Source organism: Idiotropiscis lumnitzeri, chromosome 2, assembly GCF_059441095.1.
Source record: "Idiotropiscis lumnitzeri isolate Australia: NSW breed Sydney's pygmy pipehorse chromosome 2, RoL_Ilum_1.0, whole genome shotgun sequence".
Lineage (NCBI taxonomy): Eukaryota > Metazoa > Chordata > Actinopteri > Syngnathiformes > Syngnathidae > Idiotropiscis > Idiotropiscis lumnitzeri.
Window position 1 is genome coordinate 23,957,660 of NC_142392.1, and position 21,255 is coordinate 23,978,914.

Genomic DNA, 21,255 nt, shown 5'->3' on the forward strand with positions numbered 1-21,255 from the left:
ATTAATTTTTTTGTATTTTTTATAATTCAAGATTTATTTCAAGATCAGGATTCTTCTCAATGAGTTCAATATTTATAAAATGTTTCTATATTTGTTATTAATTGAATTAAGTCTGTATGTGATTTCCAATTTTACATTTTAATATTTACCTATTTCACTATATAAATAATCCAATGTATAAAAAATATAATAAAGCATGAACAAAAATATTTGGTATATTTGACAAAATTATAGTTTTTTTCCGAAGTGAGATTCTGCTTCGCAACAAACCCCAAACCATTGATAGAGCTCAACCTAGAAAGTGTATTTAGCCAGTCAGAAATTTATTCATAAAGTGTAATATTAAATGTATGTGAGGGGATATTTGAAGAGTTTGAGTTTTGTTCAATGGACCATACATGTACGAGCCAGCTAAACACAGCGAGAAAACCAGCGCTGACTCCAGTCGCCATCAAGTTGCCAACTCCTGACATACCAAAACCTTTGAGAGAAACTGAGACTATTTGCGTTTCTCCTTCTGGCTCTTTTTATAGTTCAACTTATTGTTCTCTTTTTCACCTTTTCACACAGCGTAATGAAAGCCAGTTGAGCAAGTGGAACAAGTGATTTTATTGATGATTGTGGAAGGCACCGATTTCAGAAGCACCGTTTCTTCTCACAACTTTTCCATTAAGTACGATTAAAAAGACAACTGAAAAAGCATAATGTTAACAAATGTTGTTCCAGGCAAAGACAATTAATTTCATTAATAATGTTTGATATGAAAACAAAAAAAAATCATCACTCAGGGACAACGGATGCAAATTAGCCATTGGCTATAATCTGGCATATTTACAGGAAACAGTTTGATTAATATGCACAGTCCCTGTATACTTTCGAAAATAAAAACAAATACAAATACGCAGACACAATGGTTCTTCTGGCACGGATCACACGCTTAATGTCAATAAAAAAGCTTTGCAAAATTCAATATCATATTTTATTTAAAATCACATTTATATCTTACCACAAAGAGTCAGTTCCTTCAGTTATTTGTTTTCTTTTTTTTAAGCTTCAAGGATCGCTGCAATTCTCACCAGCACAATTGTGTCTTTCAGCACCGTTTTTAGAAAAGAATTTTTTAGCACAAACGCTGCAACTGAATGGCTTGTCTCCACTGTGTGTTCTTGTGTGGTTTCGTAAATGCGACTTTTGAGAGAAACTTTTTCCACAAACTGAGCAGGAAAAAGGTTTTTCACCACTGTGTATTCTTGTGTGACTTGTTAAACTTGATTTTAGAGAAAAGTTTTTACCACAAACCAAGCAGGAAAATGTTTTTTCTCCAGTGTGTGTTCTTGTGTGGCGTGTTAAACCTTCCTTTTGAGAGAAGCATTTTCCACAAACTGAGCAGGAAAAAGATTTTTCACCACTGTGTGTTCTTGTGTGAATTATTAAATGAGACTTTCGAGAGAAACTCTTGCCACAAACTGAGCAGGAAAAAGGTTTTTCATCACTGTGTGTTCTTCTATGGTTTGTTAAAGTTGAATTTTGAGAGAAGCTTTTGCCACAAACTGAGCAGGAAAAAGGTTTTTCGCCACTGTGCTTTCTTGTGTGACTTGTTAAATTTGATTTTAGAGAAAAGTTTTTACCACAAACCAAGCAGGAAAATGGTTTTTCTCCAGTGTGTGTTCTTGTGTGAATTATCAAATGAGACTTTCGAGAGCAACTCTTGCCACAAACTGAGCAGGAAAAAGGGTTTTCTCCACTGTGAGTTCTTGTGTGGTATTTTAAACTTGATTTTAGATCAAAGCTTTTTCCACAAACCAAGCAGGAAAATGTTTTTTCTCCAGTGTGTGTTCTTGTGTGAGTTATTAAATGAGACTTTCGAGAGCAACTCTTGCCACAAACTGAGCATGAAAAAGGTTTTTCTCCACTGTGAGTTCTTGTGTGGCTTGTTAAATTTGCCTTATGAGAGAAGCATTTTCCACAACCTGAGCAGGAAAAAGATTTTTCACCACTGTGTGTTCTTGTGTGGATTGTTAATTGAAACTTTCCAGAGAAACTCTTGCCACAAACTGAGCAGGAAAATGGTTTTTCTCCAGTGTGTGTTCTTGTGTGAATTATTAAATGAGACTTTTGAGAGAATCCTTGGCCACAAACTGAGCAGGAAAAAGGGTTTTCTCCAGTGTGTGTGCCTGTGTGGCATTTTAAACTTGATTTTTGAGAAAAGCTTTTACCACAAACCAAGCAGGAAAATGGTTTTTCTCCAGTGTGTGTTCTTGTGTGAATTATTAAATGAGACTTTCGAGAGAATCCTTGGCCACAAACTGAGCAGGAAAAAGGGTTTTCTCCAGTGTGTGTTCTTGTGTGGTATTTTAAACTTGATTTTAGAGAAAAGCTTTTACCACAAACCAAGCAGGAAAATGTTTTTTCTCCAGTGTGTGTTCTTGTGTGGCTTGTTAAATTTGCCTTATGAGAGAAGCATTTTCCACAAACTGAGCAGGAAAAAGGTTTATCTCCACTGTGTGTTCTTGTGTGAATTATTAATTGAGACTTTTGAGAGAAACTCTTGCCACAAACTGAGCAGGAAAAAGGTTTTTCTCCATTGTGTGTTCTTGTGTGACAAGTTAAATTTGACTTTACAGAGAAGCGTCTACCACAAACTGAGCAGGAAAAAGGTTTTTCTCCACTGTGTATTCTTTTGTGTGCTATTAACCTTGCCTTTTCAGAGAAACCTTTTCCGCAAAATGAGCAGGAAAAATGTTTATCTCCACTGTGTGTTCTTGTGTGCCTTACAAAATGAGACTTTCGAGAGAAGCTTTTGCCACAAACCGAGCAGGAAAAAGGGTTTTCACCACTGTGTGTTTTTCTGTGCCCTTTTAAAGACAGCTTTGAAGTGAATGAGTCAGTGTGACATGCCCTTTCACCTTTGGCTTGCCCACCGTCAACGTCATCATCGTCATGAGCGTCTGATGTGTCCTCATTATGTACTTGTGATGGCCTCCAGTGGTCTTCATCACCTTCTGTTGTCACGTGATGACTTGAGCTGCTGCTTGGAGGCTCCGCCCCTCTGTTGTCCTCACTCACATTCTTTTTTTCATCTTCAGTCTTTATAGGGACAACATTCACTGGTGACTTGTTGATCTCCTCCTCCTCCTCCTTTTTGATGTGAGTCAAATCTGGCTCCTCTTTCACAGAACAGAGATCATTTTGTCTGACGTCTGCAGGACACAAAAAGACAAATTTGGTTTGGTCAAGTCAAATCTCAGGCGGCGACTTTGTCTTATTTTCTACCGTGCTACCTTGACTTGTGCCTGCCGCACACGGAGCAATGCGTGCGACCCCAACTTGGACCGGACCATGGGGGCATTTCACAAAATTACGTCCTACGATGTAAACCTCCCTTTAGCAGCACAACAGTGATAAACGAGCATTTAAAAAGGAAGCACGTTGCGGCTGATTCCCGATTTTATTCCTGACATAGTCACAGACGTTTCTGGAAGCGAGCTGAAGTTCGCACACACAGGCTATTGTGTGCGTCTGATGGAACACCTGTTGTGGAACCCTAATTTATTAATGGGAGCCACTGGGGGCCATCGCAACATAATGTCATTGATAAAATGGGAATCCTTCAAGTGAAATATGTTTACAAGTATTTCTGTTAGGTTCGCCGGTCGGCGAGGAGGGGTGGACCCAAAATGCGAGGAAGCCGGGATTAGGGTAACTTAAAGGGAATTTATTCAACAAAACGAAACCAAAAGGCAACAAGGTACTAGGGACAAAATAACAAAACAATGAGGACGAAATAGGGCGCAACAGGACAGAACCTCTCTCCCCCTCTCTCTCTCCACAGGCTCCAGTTCCCAGCCTCATCAGACAACCACCACTTCCTCCTGCTCAGCCTTGTTCCTCACAACATCTCAGGTGAAGAACCAGCTGAGGAAGATGAAGGCGAGGAAGGCAGCAGGCCCAGATGGGATCAGCTCCTCAAATCCTGCGCAGACCAGCTGTGTGGAATCGTCCAGCACATGTTCAACCTGAGCTTGAAGCTGGGCAGAGTCCCCCAGCTGTGGAAAACATCCTGCCTGGTTCCGGTTCCAAAGACACCCCATCCGAAGGAGCTCAACAACTTCAGACCAGTGGCGCTGACGTCTCATCTGATGAAGACCCTGGAGAGACTGGTCCTCGTCCATCTGCGCCCCCTGGTCAGCTCCTCAATGGACCCACTCCAGTTTGCATACCAGCCTGGCATCAGTGTGGATGATGCCATCATCTACCTGCTCCACACTTCACTCTTCCACCTGGAGAAGGCGGGGGGCACGGTGAGGATCATGTTCTTTGATTTCTCAAGTGCTTTCAACACCATCCAGCCCGCCTTATTGGGAGACAAGCTGGAGCAGGCGGGAGTGGCCCACCACCTCATCACATGGATTTACGACTACCTCACAAACCGGCCACAGTACGTGAGGACACAAGACTGTGTGTCTGACGTGCTCCTCTGCAGCACGGGAGCGCCGCAGGGAACTGTGCTGGCTCCCTTCCTGTTCACCCTCTACACCTCGGACTACAAATGCAATTCCACAACCTGTCACCTGCAGAAGTTCTCTGATGACTCTGCGATTCTCGGCCTCATTACTGACGATGACGATCGGGAGTACAGAGGGGTTACGCAGGGGTTCGTGGACTGGTGTCAGCAGAACCGCCTCCAAATCAACGCTGGGAAATCCAAAGAGCTGGTGGTGGACTTCCGCAAGTATCGGCACTCTCCACCTGCACCAGTGAATATCCTGGGAACAGACGTTGAGAGGGTCTCAACTTACAAGTAGCTGGGTGTTCATCTGAACAATAAACTGGACTGGAGCGACAACACAGATGCTCTCTATAGGAAGGGTCAGAGCAGACTCTTCCTACTCAGGAGGCTGAGGTCCTTTGGCGTTCGGGGAACACTCCTCAGGAACTTCTATGACTCGGTGGTTTCACCGGTCATCTTCTATGGAGTGGTCTCCTGGGCAGGAGGCATCTCGGGCCGGGACAAAAAGAGACTGGACAAACTAGTGAGGAGGGCCAACTCTGTCCTGGGCTGCTCCCTGGACTCTGTGGACTCAGTGGGGGGCAGGAGGATGACGGCAAAACTGGCATCAATGCTGGACAACCCAGCCCACCCACTCAATGACACTCTGAGAACACTTTACAGCTCCTTCAGTGACAGACTTTTACACCCTCGCTGTACCAAAGAGAGATTTCGCCGCTCCTTCCTGCCAACTGCTGTCAGACTTTTTAACAAGAACATTGGGTCAGGCCTACAAACAGGAGGGCATTAGTGCAATTGTGCAGTCCTAGAATGCAATATACACTACTACTTTACTTTCAGCCAAGGGTGTACTTAAACATCGACCAATGATGTATTTTGTTTACCATTACAGTATTCTTATTACAATACTTCTATCACTGTAGTATTTCTACCACAGCAGGATGTTCACTATTACAGTACTTTTATCATTGCAGTACTTTTATAATTACGGTATTTCCTATCATTGCGGTACTTTTACGATTACAATACTTCATCATTGCAGTATTTTTCCATCGTTGCAGTACTTCTACCATTATAGTACTTTTATCATTGCAGTAAATTTTATCATTGCAGTACTTTTACCATTACAGTACTTTTATCATTGCAGTATTCTCTATCATTGCAGTACTTTCCTGTCATTTCAGTACTCTCACCATTACAGTACTTTTATCAGTGTAATATCTTTATCATTGCAGTATTTTCAATCATTCAGTAGCTTTTATCATTACAGTGTTTCCCCCTCTGTATAATGGACAGGCATTAGGAGTGTTTCCTTACACTTAGATACGTTTATACTGTGTATATTTGCATGCTTTTTATGAATGTCTGCTGCTAATGTTACACATTAACGGCTACATTACGCCGCCGACTCTGTGTGATCTATATCTTTGCTGCTGTAACACTTCAAATTTCCCCATTGTGGGACTAATAAAGGACATCTTTATCTTTATCTTTATTTCTTAGCACAAACGCTGCAACTGAATGGCTTGTCTCCACCATGTGTTGTTGTGTGTTTAATTAAATTAGACTTTTCAGAGAAGCATTTACCACAAACTGAGCAGGAAAAAGGTTTTTCTCCACTGTGTGTTCTTGTGTGGCTTGTTAACGTTGACTTTGCAGAGAAGCATTTTCCACAAACTGAGCAGGAAAACGGTTTTTCTCCACTGTGAGTTCTTCTATGTTTTGTTAAAGTTGACTTATGAGAGAAGCTTCTGCCACAAACTGAGCAGTAAAAAGATTTTTCCCCACTGTGTGTTCTTGTGTGGCTTGTTAAATGAGGCTTTTGGGAGAAGCTTTTACCACAAACTAAGCAAGAAAGAGGTTCTGCAGTGTGTGTTTTTGTATGTTCTGTTAATCGTGACTTTAGAGAAAAGCTTTTACCACAAACTGAGCAAGAAAAAGGGTTTTCTCCACTATGTGTTGTTGTGTGTTTTCTTAAATTAGACTTTCCAGAGAAGCTTTTGCCACAAACTGAGCAGGAAAAAGGTTTTTCTCCAGTGTGTGTTCTTGTGTGTTCTGTTAAATTTCCCTTTTGGGAGTAGCATTTTCCACAAACTGAGCATGAAAAAGGTTTATCTCCACTGTGTGTTCTTGTGTGGATTGTTAACATTGACTTATGCAGGAAGCTTTTGCCACAAACCGAGCAAGAAAACAGTTTTTCTCCACTGTGTGTTCTTGTGTGCGGTTTTAAAGACAGCTTTGAAGTTAATGAGTCAGTGTGACATGCCCTTTCACCTTGAGCTTGCCCATTATCATCATCATTAGTATCATCATCATTGTCATGAGCGTCTGATAATGTGTCCTCATTATGTGCTTGTGATGACCACCAGTGGTCTTCATCACCTTCTGTTGTCACGTGATGACTTGAACTGCTGCTTGGGGGCTCCGCCCCTCTCTTGTCCTCATCCTTGATTACATCTTCAGTCTTTATAGGGACAACGTTCACTGGTGACTTGGTTTGGTCAAGTCAAACCTCGTGCGTCGACTTTGTCTTATATTGTTTCTACCGTGCTACCTTGACTTGTACCTGCCGCATTAATGTTGTGATGCATGCAATGCGTGTGACCCCGATTTGGACCAGACCATGGGGGCATTTCACAAAATTACGTCCTACGATGTAAACCTCCCTTTCTGAGCAGCACAGCAGTGATAAACGAGCATTTAAAAAGGAAGCACGTTGCGGCTGATGCCCGATTTAATTCCTGACATAGTCACAGACGTTTCTGGAAGCGAGCTGAAGTTAGCACACACAGGCTATTGTGTGCGTCTGATGGAACACCTGTTGTGGGACCCTAACATATTGATGGAGACCACTGGGGGCCATCGCAACATTATGTCATTCATAGAATAGAAATCCTTCAAGTGAAATATGTTTACAAATTTTTCATTTTGCATTTAGAGATAGTTTCATCGTGGGTACTTTTTGCTTCCATTCTAATCTGTATGCCTAAAAGAATTAAAGGGGCCCTGGCATCATAGTCGCTATTTATTGCATGATTTATGTTTGTTTTTTTGTTTTTTTTTTCCCAAAATGACATTTAGCCTGCTAGTACGTTCCAACATTCCCCTTTTGATTTTTTTTTTAAATAAAATTTCTGTTTCTAAATAAATTTTAAAACAAAATTACGTGTGAAGAATCAAAATCCCTACACATAAATTAAGCAACAACACTTTCCCTCTGACTTTCCCCAAACAACTTAATGTTGTGATGCATATTTTTAACGATAGAAAGTCATTCTTTACAAAGCAAATGAGAGTAAAACGTGTACAAACCTGCTTTGTGTAGCACAACACGAGGCTGCTCGCAACCTTCGCCCAGAAGGAAAAGATGTTGCTCGTTCTCTTCTTTTATTCCACAAAGTTCCTCTTCGTACTTGGGTGTCGTTTTTGCACACATTTTCAAATGATAATTCCAAAAAATCCACACTTGATCTCTGCTTGGCGATGAGTCATGTGCCTCTTTTCGTTAGCGGCTAGCTAGCTAACAAGCTAAGCTAACTACACCGAAAAGCATCAACGCGCGAAGATGAGGTTATCGGACACAAAGACTTAATGAATTATGTCGTAGTCCTTTAGAGTAGCACTGGAAATCCTGTGAGAAAATTACAGCCAGTTCCACACTAAATCAGAAGAATTTAGCGGTGTTTGTTTTTATTTCGGTGTGGACGGGTCGGTGCATGTGGTCGAGGTCCTTCGGAAGCTGCGCGCTTTCTAATGACGTCATGCTTTAAGCACGTATTATTCAAATATATTTCTTTGCCTCTGCGTTTGTTTTTTAACCCTGGCTGTTCTATTTTAATATGTATTTTATATAATATTTTAATTCGGTTGATAAAAAAAAAACTAAATTAACACCCCATTGGCGAGTCAGCTTCTACGTCACTTCCGCCTATGCCCCGAGCAGCCGCTGCTGGAACAGCAGTGGGACGTTCAAGTTTCTCCTACCGAACTTGCAACAATGCTGTGGTTCAATCGGGCTGCAAGATTCTATGAATATAATGTCTGCATATACTAGCAGTGCTTCTCAATTATTTCACGTTTTGGAAAAAAAAAAAAAACTTTATTGACATTAGCAAACCAAACACAGTTATTAATACGTACATAATATAGAAATGACAAAAAGAAGAGCGAGGGGGATTTTAAACACCAATTCTTTGTAAATAACATAAAGCAACAGCTTTAGTATGTTTACGATACGTTTTTTTTTTAATTTTATGGTGACTATACGTTTTTTTTTATGGTTACTGTAAAGTTTTGTCTTCTATCTTAAGAAGTCACGCAGGTAACGTGATGCTGCAAGCTTGTGCCTCTTTATTTATTGACTTCTCGTCTATGTGCGTAGACACTTGTTCGTCTGGTAACCAAACACACGTCAGGCAATACTGCCAATTAGTGACGAATGACATAACTGCTATCATTACATCTCCCTTTCAAACGTTAAACAATGCCTATGACTTTTTTAATTAATTTTTTAAAATATTATTATTATAATAATAATGATTTTGTTTTGTTATCAATTATTTTCACTTCTTATCAATATCTATCCATTTTTTGATGACAACAAGCAGCTCTACAACAATTTTAGGAACAATAACACAACAATAAACATTTTCAATCAGCCTGTCCGGTTGTCGTCTAACTCTTGTTGATCTTCGAAGAGGTTCAGTAATCCCAGAAATTGCTGGTGGTTGAGGTCTGTGCTCCTTCGATGTATCCGCCTGCTTTGCAGCCTCAGCCTTATCAGAAGATTTCTTGCAGTCCTCGGTAGTGATGGGTAGATGAGGCATCCTGTTTCGTTTTGACACAGTGACACACTGTATTGACACTGTGTTGACACTGTGTTGCTGAATACTGACACCTGGTGGACTTGCAGGAAAAATTTGACCGGGTCATCAGACTCTGATCTGTCAAACTAATTTTATCCAATTCCATTGATTAGGCATTTGCATTCACATTATTTTTACATATACGTACTTTCATAAAAAAATCGTTGATATTCGAGACGCAGTTGATAAATTAAGTGAACATCTGTCTGAATGCCTAAGTAAAAGTGTTGTGAATGACAATGGACTCATTGTAATTAAAGATTTTTATTAAAAAAAATAGTTTCTCCAGCGTTTTGTTATTCAGTCTATTTATATCTTTTTTTTTTTAGGCAATTTCCCCCGCCTTTGAGAAGATCCTCCCACAAGGCACTGAAGAGGCCGGTGTGCACAACGCCTGTGTGGCTAATAGAAAAAGATGAGGGAACGTTGCCTCCATGGACTTCCAGTATAAGAGCGGGTCTTCCGTACGTGCAACGTGTCCTGCTGACATATAGCGCTGCACCTCTGAGTGCGCACAAGGCAGAAAACTTGCGTTTACCAGTGACGTCTTCCATCTTGCGGATATTTAACGCAGAGTAACGCGCCAATAACTCGATGCTTGTTTTGAGCGTGCATCCTGTTGACAGATACGCTTCCTTATAAACACAGTTTGGTGCGCGACCGCTGTGTCGACACGGTTCCGGTAGTGGTCACGTGACTTTCTTAAAGCAGTACGCTCACCGACACGGGTTTTCCCTGGAAGCTCGGCGCACGCATAGACGCCTCAGTGTCGCTGGACCCATCACTAGTCCTCGGGAACCTTCACAAGACTCCTCCAGTTCCCCCTCACTCTTTGTCCATCCTTTGTCCCCACAATGTAAGATCTCGGACACGAGACAGTTTTCCGCACCGAGAAAACATGTTTCTTAAACGAGTTACGACCTAATAGCATTTATATAACTCCTTGAATAACACGATTCGGTTTTAGAGGGACCGGAGAACCCTTAATTTACACTTCCGTGCTATCCGCAGGGGAAACACAGTTTCCCGAAAAACCCAGTTTCTCAATGAGTTAAGGCCTAATTCCATTGATATAACTCCTTAGACTAGCACAATCCAGTCTATCACACCGTACTGGTCAACGGCGCGCGCCTAGTCCATCAGCGTGAAGTTGGCCCTCCATTTCTTGCAAAAATAGGGTGAAATAGTTAAGAGTGCATCTGTGCTCGTTTGTGCTGTTAAAATTTCCGTTTGTGCTGCTTTGGTTCCAGAGATATGACACTTTTTTATTTCGAGTGGTGACGTCACCCAGACCCCCACTTTCATCCAAATGAGTCGGGAATGGTGCCATTCGTTTGTGCTTCGTTTGTGCTTGTTTGTGCTGTTAAAAGTTTCGTTTGTGTTGCTCCGGTTCGATAGATATTACACGTTTTAATTCACGCGGTGACGTCACAAACACTAACGCTCCGGCGTCAGTCTATTTTGTTTTGGATGCTGTCGAACAAGGAGCTACGTATCGCGCTACCGCGTTCAGCTAATCACTTGAATCACTCATATTTGTTATTAATTCCAGGTTATAAACTAGTTCCTGGAATGAACCGATGTTTTGTATGTTTTTGCGCATTTTACATTCTTCATGATCCTGGAAAGCAACTGTTGCCGGACGAACTTCAGGTAAACATGTCACACTCACTGTTGTAGCTTTTTTTTGCTAGCATGCAATAATCTTAAAATCTTCCTGTTTTCACTGCTGTCCATTACTTTAAATTCGATCTTATTTCTTTTAATATGTTGTTCTGCTGCTCACGTGTTTATTTCATCAGTAGTCATTAAAGCTATGTGATTATTTCTTAAATTATAGCAGACGTGAGGCCGAAACTTATCCCTTGATCTATTTTGAAATAAAAACAACATAAACACACCCCTCGATGTAGCATTCCCTCATTTGAGAACAACTGAATTAATATAAAAACAGTCCATGCGTAATTGATGAGAGCCTGTAGAGAAAGCTTTATATGTAAAAACAAACAGCAACAAACAAAACACCAAACTATTTACATTGCAACAATTAAGCAATCACTGCTTTGTGAAGAACAAAGCATGTGGGAAGATCTTTGTCCTTTCTGATGCTGCTTTCACTCCACTTTCCAGGTCATTGTACATCTCCCAGGCAAAAGCAGCCCTCCTGCAGTATGCCACATAATGTCCAAGAGAATCCTGGGTCAAGCCTCTTTGAAATCCTATGACTGCTCTCAAAGTAAACATATTCTCTTGCAGCACCAGACTGGAGGGAATTTCAAGCAGGGCAACTTCTGTCCAACTCGTACCGAGGTCGGTGTCAATCCACAAACATTCTCCCAGACTGTAGCTGTGGGAAACATTTGCCGAACACAGAGCCTTTCCTGTACTGTTGTCTTGCTTTTTAAATGTAGATGGACACTGAGATGCATTTTGGATTGGTCGGAGGCAAGTAGAGTCAGGAAGGCTCAGTCCTTCTTCAGCAGCAGTCTGAAGATGAGTCATGCCACAGGTCTGCAGGACGGCAATGTTGGTACACACAAGTGGAACTTCCCTTATTACTTGAGTGCTTAAGCTGCAGTACGGTGAGGAACATTGTTTTTTCAAGTATACACTTGGAAGATTCCTCGTGGCTCTCTCAATCACTGTCGAGATGTGGCATTGTGCATCTATTTGGAGAGCACCAGAGGTTAGGTGGACAGGCTTGAATATTTCTTTCAGGAGTTCTGCCCTCTTGGAATACACGTGTTGTGTCACAACTCGTGTTGCGATGGTTTTTACCAAGTGGAGGAATGGATTGTCACAGGTCTTGCTGCTTACAACCTTTTCAAATGAAAAGCTGTCACAATAAGAGCAAGAAAGACACTCAAACACGGCATCAAATGCACAAATGTTGAGCACAGCGACTTTCAATTTGGAAAGTTTAACAGGCTGTTGTTGGTTTCCATTTTTCAACAATTGCACCTTGACTTTTTTACGTTCCACGGATGAATCCACATGCAGCCACTCAGGACAAGGAGAGAGATATGAACTCATCTTCCTTTTTTTGGGTGGAACTACTAAGCCTCTCCAGTTCTCAACTTCGGTAATTTGAAGATTGTTTGCAGCAGCATCAGATTCATCACCAAGGTCAGCATCATTTTTTAAATTTTTTTCCCCCACTCTGGGTAGTAGAGACATCGTCAGGTCTGAAGACAGTCGTAGCATCACCTACATCAGCCTTTTCTCTTTTTTGTTTTGCAGCAGAAATCCGCATGTTTCCGTCAATGAAGGCAAGATGACGAGCAACAAACCGGTCGACACGAATGGGAAGGCTTTCATGCTTGAAAAGCCCATTTTTTATGTTTTTAAACTCTGCTTCAACAGCTGCCGAACTTGCAGTGATGGTGGTGCTTCGGAAGAGAGGGACCATTACTCCTGTCCAGAGTGGTAAGTAACTTCCCAGTCTGATGATGTGGGGAATAATCTCAGGGAGGAAGTGGGTGTTATCCCTGTCTCCCTCAGCCATGGCAAGTGACCTGCTCTCCTCGCATAATTCAGTCACCCACTGTCGAGCATTAGTGTGGATCTGTTGATGCGCCTCGACGGGTTCCTGTGCCTGAACCTCTGTGTCTGGCATGGTGATACAGTCTTCTTGTGCAATTTGTGTTTTTAGGTATTTCTTGCACTTTTCTGATGGGAGAGGGGTTTCAGAACTGTCATTACCTTCAGACTCACTCAGTGCCACAGTAGTGATGGCACGTAGAAGTTCTGTTGAATGTTCCACACATTGTGACTTGAGTAGTTGTGCTAATGATCTCACATAAAAATCTTTAACACGATGTCTTTTATTTTTCAGGCAGTCCCATTGGCAGATCATTTTGATGCAATGTGCAACATCTACCCTGACAAAGCATGGCGGCAGGTTTGCATGCTGATTCCCAAGCAAGACATTAAAGCACTCATTAATGTAGCTCTTCAAATCGGAATGTGGGGTAAAAGCTTTGATCAGAGAGAGAGAAATCACTTACAGCTTCTTTTGGGACCGGTGCACTTGCATGGATCCATTCTTTTAGCCACCCTGTGATAGCGCCAACATCATGCTTCTCTGATAACATCTGCACCACTGGGACACTGCAGCTGTTATTTCCCGTCAGAACACCCTGATAAAGGAAGATGTGGCCGGACGAGCCATTCGGTCTCACCAGTTTATTAACTACTGAGCCAGTAGCATCAAAGCATACAGTTGGATGAGGTTTTTTTTGACAATGTCTTGTACACATGCATTTGTGTTTGACTCCAGTAATGAAGAATTTGTCAAGTCCAATGGCTTTGATGCTCCCACTGTGAGGTGTACTGTACTTTAACAGCTGCAATGACAAAATTGGATTTTTATCTCCTAATGCCGAATCATTTCTCTCTTGTTTTGCCTTGCGCAGGGTGGCCAAATTTGGGAGGTGGCTTGGCTCAGGATCTCCGAAGTCCATTAGTGTTGTTGCCTGCGATGTGTGACGGTTCGGGTTTGGGAGGAGGGCCTGGCGGTTCTGATTACTTGCAGGTTCGCGACCTTTCCCAGCCAGGCACTCCTCCGGAGAAAGTGGGCGTCGGCTCCTGCGCACCTGCGGCTCGTCAGCAGCAATCATGACCAGCATAAGATCCAGCCGCGCCAGGAGCCAGACGCCGGATTATCCCGTCACCTCACGTGGTACTGGCCATGTCTCGACACGCTGTCTGTTCGCCGGATCCGGTAGCCTCCCGTGCTTGTCTGACCTCCGTGCCTTCTTGTTCCCCCTCCAGCCAACCCGAGCCCGTCCGGTCCCGAGCTTCCCGCACCCGTTCCCGAGTTCCTGCCAGCGCTTCCCCCGACACGCCGCTCACCTGCCTCTTCCGTGCCGCACCCGCCGCTCCTCCGCCAGCCGGCCAGCGACTCCCGGTGCTCGCCGCTCCGACGCCTGTCCGCCGATCCTCGCTCCCGCAGCCATGCTCTCGGTTCGCCCCGCCGCGCCGCTTCCTCCTCCAATAAACCCTGTTCCTACCATTTCTGTCGCTCTTGGGTCCTCCTTTCCCCACACGCGGTTCACCGAACCGCGACAGAATAATCCGGCCTACCCAATGGACCCAGCGACCCCGGAATCCCTCGGGGAGGCGCTCGCCCTCCAAGGAAGCCAGCTCGAGCGCCACGAGAGGATGCTTCAGGAGTGCCCGGGCTCCTTCCAGGCAATCCACCGCCAACTCACGCACCTCTCCAACCAGGTGGGCTCGCTCGCTTCCCTCTCCGTCCTCCCTAGCGGCGCTTCCCCGGCCCCTCCTGCTCCCGCGACGTCCTTCGCGGGCAGCCGGGAGCCCCACGTTCCCACGCCCGAGCCCTACTCCGGGGACTTAGGCTCTTGCAGCCAATTCCTCCTCAGCACGTCACTAGTTTTCGACCTGCAACCCCACAGCTACTCCTCCGACGGGCCAAGATAGCGTACATGACGAACCGGCTCTGCGGCCGCGCCGCCAAATGGGCTACGGCGTTGTGGGAGGCTTCGTCACCAGCGATGTCCTCCTACCCGGAGTTTTGCCAGGAGCTGCGGCGCGTGTTTGATCATCCCGTCCAAGGACGCGAAGCGTCCCGAAGACTGCTCACCCTCCGACAAGGCTCCCGCTCGGCAGCGGACTTCTCGGTCGAATTCCGCATCCTGGCTCACGAGAGCCACTGGAACGAGCCGGCTCTCCGCGAGGTCTTCCTGAACGGGCTGACCGACGCCCTTAAGGACGAGCTGGCCGTGCGCGACGAAACCTCGACCCTCGAAGAGCTGATCGTCTTGGCCATCAAGGTCGACCACCGGTTACGGGACCGGCAGGCCGACCGGTCCCGGCGGCTGCCCAGGCCAGCCGCTCGCTCTGCGGCCTCCCTCGCCGAAAGCAGCCCTCCGGTTCCGGCCCCGCCCTCCGCCGGCCCGGATGAACCCAAGCAAGGGGGAAGGACCACCCTGGACCCCCAGGAGCGGCAGCGACGCCTTTCTCGGCAACCAGGCCTTCTGGTGTCCGCCACTGGCTCTACCCCACGGATGTCGATCCCCGCGCGTTTGCTGGGGCAACACGCCCCTCTCCCGGTCACCGCGCTGATCGACTCGGGGGTCGACGGAAGCTTCCTGGACCTAACCCTAGCACGCCAACTCGGGGTCTCCATGGAACCCATCGCCTCCCCCCGGCGGGTGGTGGCGCTGGACGGGCACCTCATTGCCCAGGTCTCCCAGCAGACCACCCCCCTGACCCTCATCGTTTCGGGCAACCACCGGGAATCCATCCGACTGTTCCTCATCCACTCCCCCCAGGTCCCCCTGGTCCTGGGATTCCCGTGGCTCCAGACCCACAACCCCGCCATTGACTGGAGGAAGTGTTCCCTCACCGGATGGAGCGAGTTCTGTCACTCCCACTGCCTGCGTTCCGCGGATCCGGCTCCTTCCTCTCCTCCCCCCGCTCCTCCTCGGCCAGACGTCTCCACCGTGCCTCCCGAGTACCACGACCTCGCCCAGGTCTTCAGTAAGGACCTCGCCCGCACCCTCCCTCCCCATCGGCCCTACGACTGCGCCATCAACCTTCTCCCGGGGGCTCCCCTACCCAACTGCCGCCTGTACAACATCTCCAGGCCAGAGAAGGAGGCGATGGAGAGCTACATCCGCGAGTCCCTGGCAGCCGGGCTCATTCGCCCCTCCTCTTCTCCCTTGGGAGCTGGATTCTTTTTTGTCAAGAAGAAGGATTCCTCGATCCGTCCCTGCATCGATTTCAAGCCCCTGAACCAAATCAGGGTTAAAAAAAAGTCTTCGCTCCCCCTCTTAGATCCCTCCTTCGAACCCCTATGCGAGGCCCAGGTTTTCTCCAAGTTGGACCTCCGAAACGCGTACCACCTGGTCCGGATCCGAGAGGGGGACGAGTGGAAGACGGCGTTCAACACCCCCCTGGGGTACTTCGAGTACCTGGTGATGCCCTTCGGCCTCACCAACGCCCCGCCGTCTTCCAGGCCCTGATCACGGACATATTTCGTGACATGCTGAACCGGTTCGTATTTATCTACCTCGATGACATTCTCATCTTCTCCCGCTCTCTCCCAGATCACCGCCAACATGTCCGGCTGGTTCTCCAGCGCCTTCTGGAGAACCGCCTCTACGTCAAGCCCGAAAAATGCGAGTTCCACGTCTCTTCAGTGCCCTTCCTGGGCTACATCATCGCCCGGGGGCAACTTCAGCCGGACCCCGCCAAGATCCAGGCCGTGGTGGAGTGGCCCACGCCCACGACTCGTAAGGAGCTTCAGCGCTTCTTAGGGTTCGCCAACTTCTACCGCCGCTTCATCCGGGACTACAGTAAGGTAGCCAGTCCTCTCACTGCGCTCACCTCCACAGCCACCCCGTTCCAGTGGACCCCGGCGGCATCCCAAGCCTTTGCCCACCTCAAAGAGGCCTTCACCAGCGCCCCGGTGCTCAAGCACCCCGACCCCTCGCAACAATTCATCGTCGAGGTGGACGCCTCCGACACCGGGGCGGGAGCCGTCCTCTCCCAGCGGGACCCCGTAACCCAGAGAATCCACCCCTGTGCCTTTTTTTCCAGGCGCCTGTCGCCGGCGGAAAAAAACTACGATGTCGGGAACCGGGAACTGCTGGCGGTGGTGTGGGCCCTCCAAGAATGGCGACATTGGCTCGAGGGCACCCCGACCCCCTTCCTGGTGTGGACCGACCACAAGAACCTGGCCTACCTGCAGTCCGCCAAGAGGCTGAAACCTCTCCAGGCTCGCTGGAACCTGTTCCTGAGTCGATTCAACTTCACCCTCTCCTTCCGACCCGGCTCCAACAACGGTAAGGCTGATGCCCTCTCCCGCCTGTTCTCATCTCCCGACAGCCAGGATACGCCCGAAACCATCCTAGCCTCCGCCTGCCTCCTGGGGCCGGCCACCTGGGAGGTCGAGCGGATCGTCCGAGAGGCCCAGCAGGAACAACCGGACCCCCGGCCAGGCCCCTCCGGCCGCCTGTTCGTGCCCGAGGCCACGCGGTCCCAGGTTCTCCAATGGGGGCACTCATCCTCTCTTACTTGCCATCCGGGCGTGGCGCGCACCCTCCGCTTCCTCTAACAGCGCTTCTGGTGGCCCCGCATGGCAAAGGACACCCGCGAGTTCGTGTTGGCCTGCTCCGTTTGTGCCCGCGGTAAGGCCTCCCACTCGGTCCCGGCCGGCCTCCTCCATCCCCTGCCCATCCCGAGCCGCCCCTGGTCCCACATCGCACTGGATTTCGTCACCGGTCTTCCTCCCTCCAATGGGCACACCGTCATCTTAACCTTCATCGACCGCTTCTCCAAGTGCGTCCACTACGTCCCCTTTCCCAAGCTGCCCACCGCCCTGGAGACAGCTAAACTCCTCACCCAACACGTCCGACCCCATGGAATTCCGGTGGACATCGTGTCCGACCGAGGCCCCCAGTTCTCCTCGCAGGTCTGGAGAGAGTTCTGCAAGGCAGTATGGGCCACCGCCAGCCTCTCCTCCGGCTACCATCCGCAGACCAACGGCCAGACCGAGCGGGCCAACCAGGACCTCGAAGCCGCACTTCGGTGCGTGGTGGCCCGCAACCCGGTCTCATGGAGCGAGGCCCTGCCCTGGATCGAATACGCTCACAACTCCCTCTCCTCCGCTGCAACAGGTATGTCACCTTTTATGGACTGTTTCGGTTACCAGCCCCCTCTGTTTAGTGACCAGGAGCATGCCGTGGCCGTCCCCTCCGTCGAGGAGCACCTCCGCCGGATCCGAGGAGTCTGGGCCGAGGTGAAGGCCTCCCTCACTCGTACGGCACTGAAAAACAAGCGCCTGGCCGACCGCCACCGGTCCCCAGCTCCGGACTACAAGCCCGGACAGATGGTGTGGCTCTCGTCACGCGACCTCCCCCAACAGACTGATTCACGTAAGCTGGCTCCCCGGTTCATCGGTCCCTTCCCGATCGTGAAAGTAATTAACCCGTGCTCCGTCCGGCTCAAGCTCCCCGACTCCCTCAAAATCCATCCTACCTTTCACGTCTCCCTTCTCAAGCCTGTTTCCTCCAGCCCTCTGAGCCCTCCGACCGTCGCCCCTCCACCCCCCCTGATCATCGACGACCACCCGGCATTCACCGTATCCAAGGTGTTGGATGTGCGGCGCCGAGGTAGGGGTTTCCAATACCTGGTGGATTGGGAAGGATACGGTCCGGAGGAGCGCTCGTGGATCCCTCCCCCCATCAGGGAGTACTACGCCCTGCACCCGGACAAACCGGGTAGGACGCCAGGAGGCGTCCGTTAGGGGGGGGGTACTGTGACGGTTCGGGTTTGGGAGGAGGGCCTGGCGGTTCTGATTACTTGCAGGTTCGCGACCTTTCCCAGCCAGGCACTCCTCCGGAGAAAGTGGGCATCGGCGCCTGCGCACCTGCGGCTCGTCAGCAGCAATCATGACCAGCATAAGATCCAGCCGCGCCAGGAGCCAGACGCCGGATTATCCCGTCACCTCACGTGGTACTGGCCATGTCTCGACACGCTGTCTGTTCGCCGGATCCGGTAGCCTCCCGTGCTTGTCTGACCTCCGTGCCTTCTTGTTCCCCCTCCAGCCGACCCGAGCCCGTCCGGTCCCGAGCTTCCCGCACCCGTTCCCGAGTTCCTGCCCGGCGTTCGTCTCGCCAGCGCTTCCCCCGACACGCCGCTCACCTGCCTCTTCCGTGCCGCACCCGCCGCTCCTCCGCCAGCCGGCCAGCAACTCCCGGTGCTCGCCGCTTCGACGCCTGTCCGCCGATCCTCGCTCCCGCAGCCACGCTCTCGGCTCGCCCCGCCGCGCCGCCTCCTCCTCCAATAAACCCTGTTCCTACCATTTCTGTCGCTCTTGGGTCCTCCTTTCCCCACACGCGGTTCACCGAACCGCGACAATTATTGCGAACCAACACTTCTGGATTGTGGTGATTATCGGCACAACGAAATGTATACGTTGTAAAATACCTGTGAGGATGCCACTGTCTAGATTATATTCAAAGAAAGCTTTTACAACAGTCTGGGAATAGAAATAGATATAGATATAAAATTTGGTGGGTCTACGTTAATTACAATATCTTATTCAAGTGACTGATACAAGCTTTACAAACAAGTTTAAAAAGGTGATTGAGTGCAATTAATGGTTACCAGACGAACAAGTGTGTCTGCACATAGACGAGAATGCAAGTCAGTAAATAAAAACACACAAGCTTGCAACATCACGTTACCTGCGTGACTTCTTAAGATAGAAGACAGAATATTACATGGTACCAGGTCGCGGGTCAAGAAAAGGACTGACGCGAGATGGACTCCGAAAGGCCACCAAAAGCGCTGAAAATGACGGGAAATGTGGACGCGAGTTGGCGCGCTTTCAAGCAACAATTCCTGCTCTACCTTGCCGCCGTGGGAGTCGGAAACAGAGCGGACGAAAGAAAAATAGCCCTTTTGCGAACCAATGCCGGAGGCCATCGAGGTATTCAACACCTTTGTTTATGATGAAGCCGAAGATAAAGACAAGTTTGAAAAGGTCCTGTGGATTTAATTTCAGATCCACTTGCAAGGACATTTTCAAGTCGGACCTTTCAAGAGAAGCTGTATCGTCCAACACTCACTTAGTGGTGCGTAAGTGTGTTTCTGGATATTATTTGTCCAGCCGTGGTGTCATAAATGATGGTATTTTGATGGGGATTCATTCACGTAGGACAAAGTAGGACTTCACTGAAGGCACAGGTATGAAATGCACTGAAGTAACTTCAAAAGTAAAAGTAAAAAAAAATAAAAAATACGATTAAGAATGTGCAAGAAAGAAAAATGTTGACAAATGTTGAAAATAATTGTATTTTCCAGGAGGTATTTATTTCTTTTTTGTTTATTCATTCAATTCTATACTTATTTCAATATTTGAGTATTATTTTTCTTTCAACATGTCGTATATTTTGTCTTTGAAGTGTGGGTACTTGCTGCCTTCCGGAGAGGCAGCCGAGCAAGGCTGGATTGGTGATGGAAAAGAACTGGTTCGAAAAAGATTTTATTCTCGTCACATGCTGATGTCAAAAGAAGTCTCCCCAAAAACGTGCGAGCCCCCTCTCAGACATTCCCTTCTTACAGGGAATGCCCAAATAGGACATGAATATCTAATTTTCCCTTGTTGCATATGCATTCCCATCACGCTAGTCTTCGGGATTTCCCTCCAAAAGTCCCCCAGAGGGAGAGCAGATGCGTCTCCCCGTTGATACGACCAGTCTACTCGTGACCACCTTAAATTACTATCATACCCTGGAAGGTCACTGACCTGGCGAGAGAATTGCCCCCACCATAAACAATGCTCAGGCCTATTTTCTCTCAGGGCAGTATCTGGTTACATCGGAACTTCAGAACCAAGACTGGTCACTTCTGTGAGCTCCAGTCCCTTCATAGTTTCATAAAGAGAATTACTTCCCATATCTAAATTAGGCCATTTAAAAATACACAACTTTTTTTTTCATTTATTTCAATTTATATTTAAGCTTGCTTATGTAATACTACAATATTTATTCAATTATTTTGGTATGTAAAATTCTCAACAATTTAAACCTTTTTATTTCACACTTGAATATTTCTTAACATATTTGTTCATTTGAATTTGGATGCAATTTAAATTATTCCATCCATCCAGCCATTTTCTGCCGCTCATCCCGGGTAGGGTTATTGAATTAATTTTTTATAATTCAATATTTATTTCAAGATCAGGACTCTTCTCAATTAGTTCAATATTTATAAAATATTTCTATATTTATTATTAATTGAATTAAAGCTGTATGTGGTTGCCAATTTTAAAATTTCCCTATTTCATTATATAAGTAATCCAACGTATAAAAAATATAATATAGCATGAAAAAAAACATTTGGTAT

General features: G+C 47.1%; 1 protein-coding gene and 1 pseudogene across 1 annotated transcript; one reads left to right on the plus strand and one right to left on the minus strand.

The window, feature by feature from the left end:
• Positions 1–653: 653 nt before the first annotated feature.
• LOC148342038 (uncharacterized) lies at positions 654–3,576 on the minus strand. Its single transcript, XM_088288043.1, has 2 exons — positions 3,567–3,576; positions 654–3,200 (listed from the first exon to the last, which is right to left on the minus strand). The coding sequence occupies exons 1-2, from the start codon at positions 3,574–3,576 to the stop codon at positions 1,054–1,056; spliced, it is 2,157 nt and encodes a 718-aa protein (XP_088144169.1). The 3' UTR covers positions 654–1,053.
• A 7,917-nt stretch (positions 3,577–11,493) lies between these two features.
• On the plus strand, positions 11,494–13,236 carry LOC148342039 (uncharacterized; annotated as a pseudogene).
• The last annotated feature ends 8,019 nt before the right edge of the window (positions 13,237–21,255 follow it).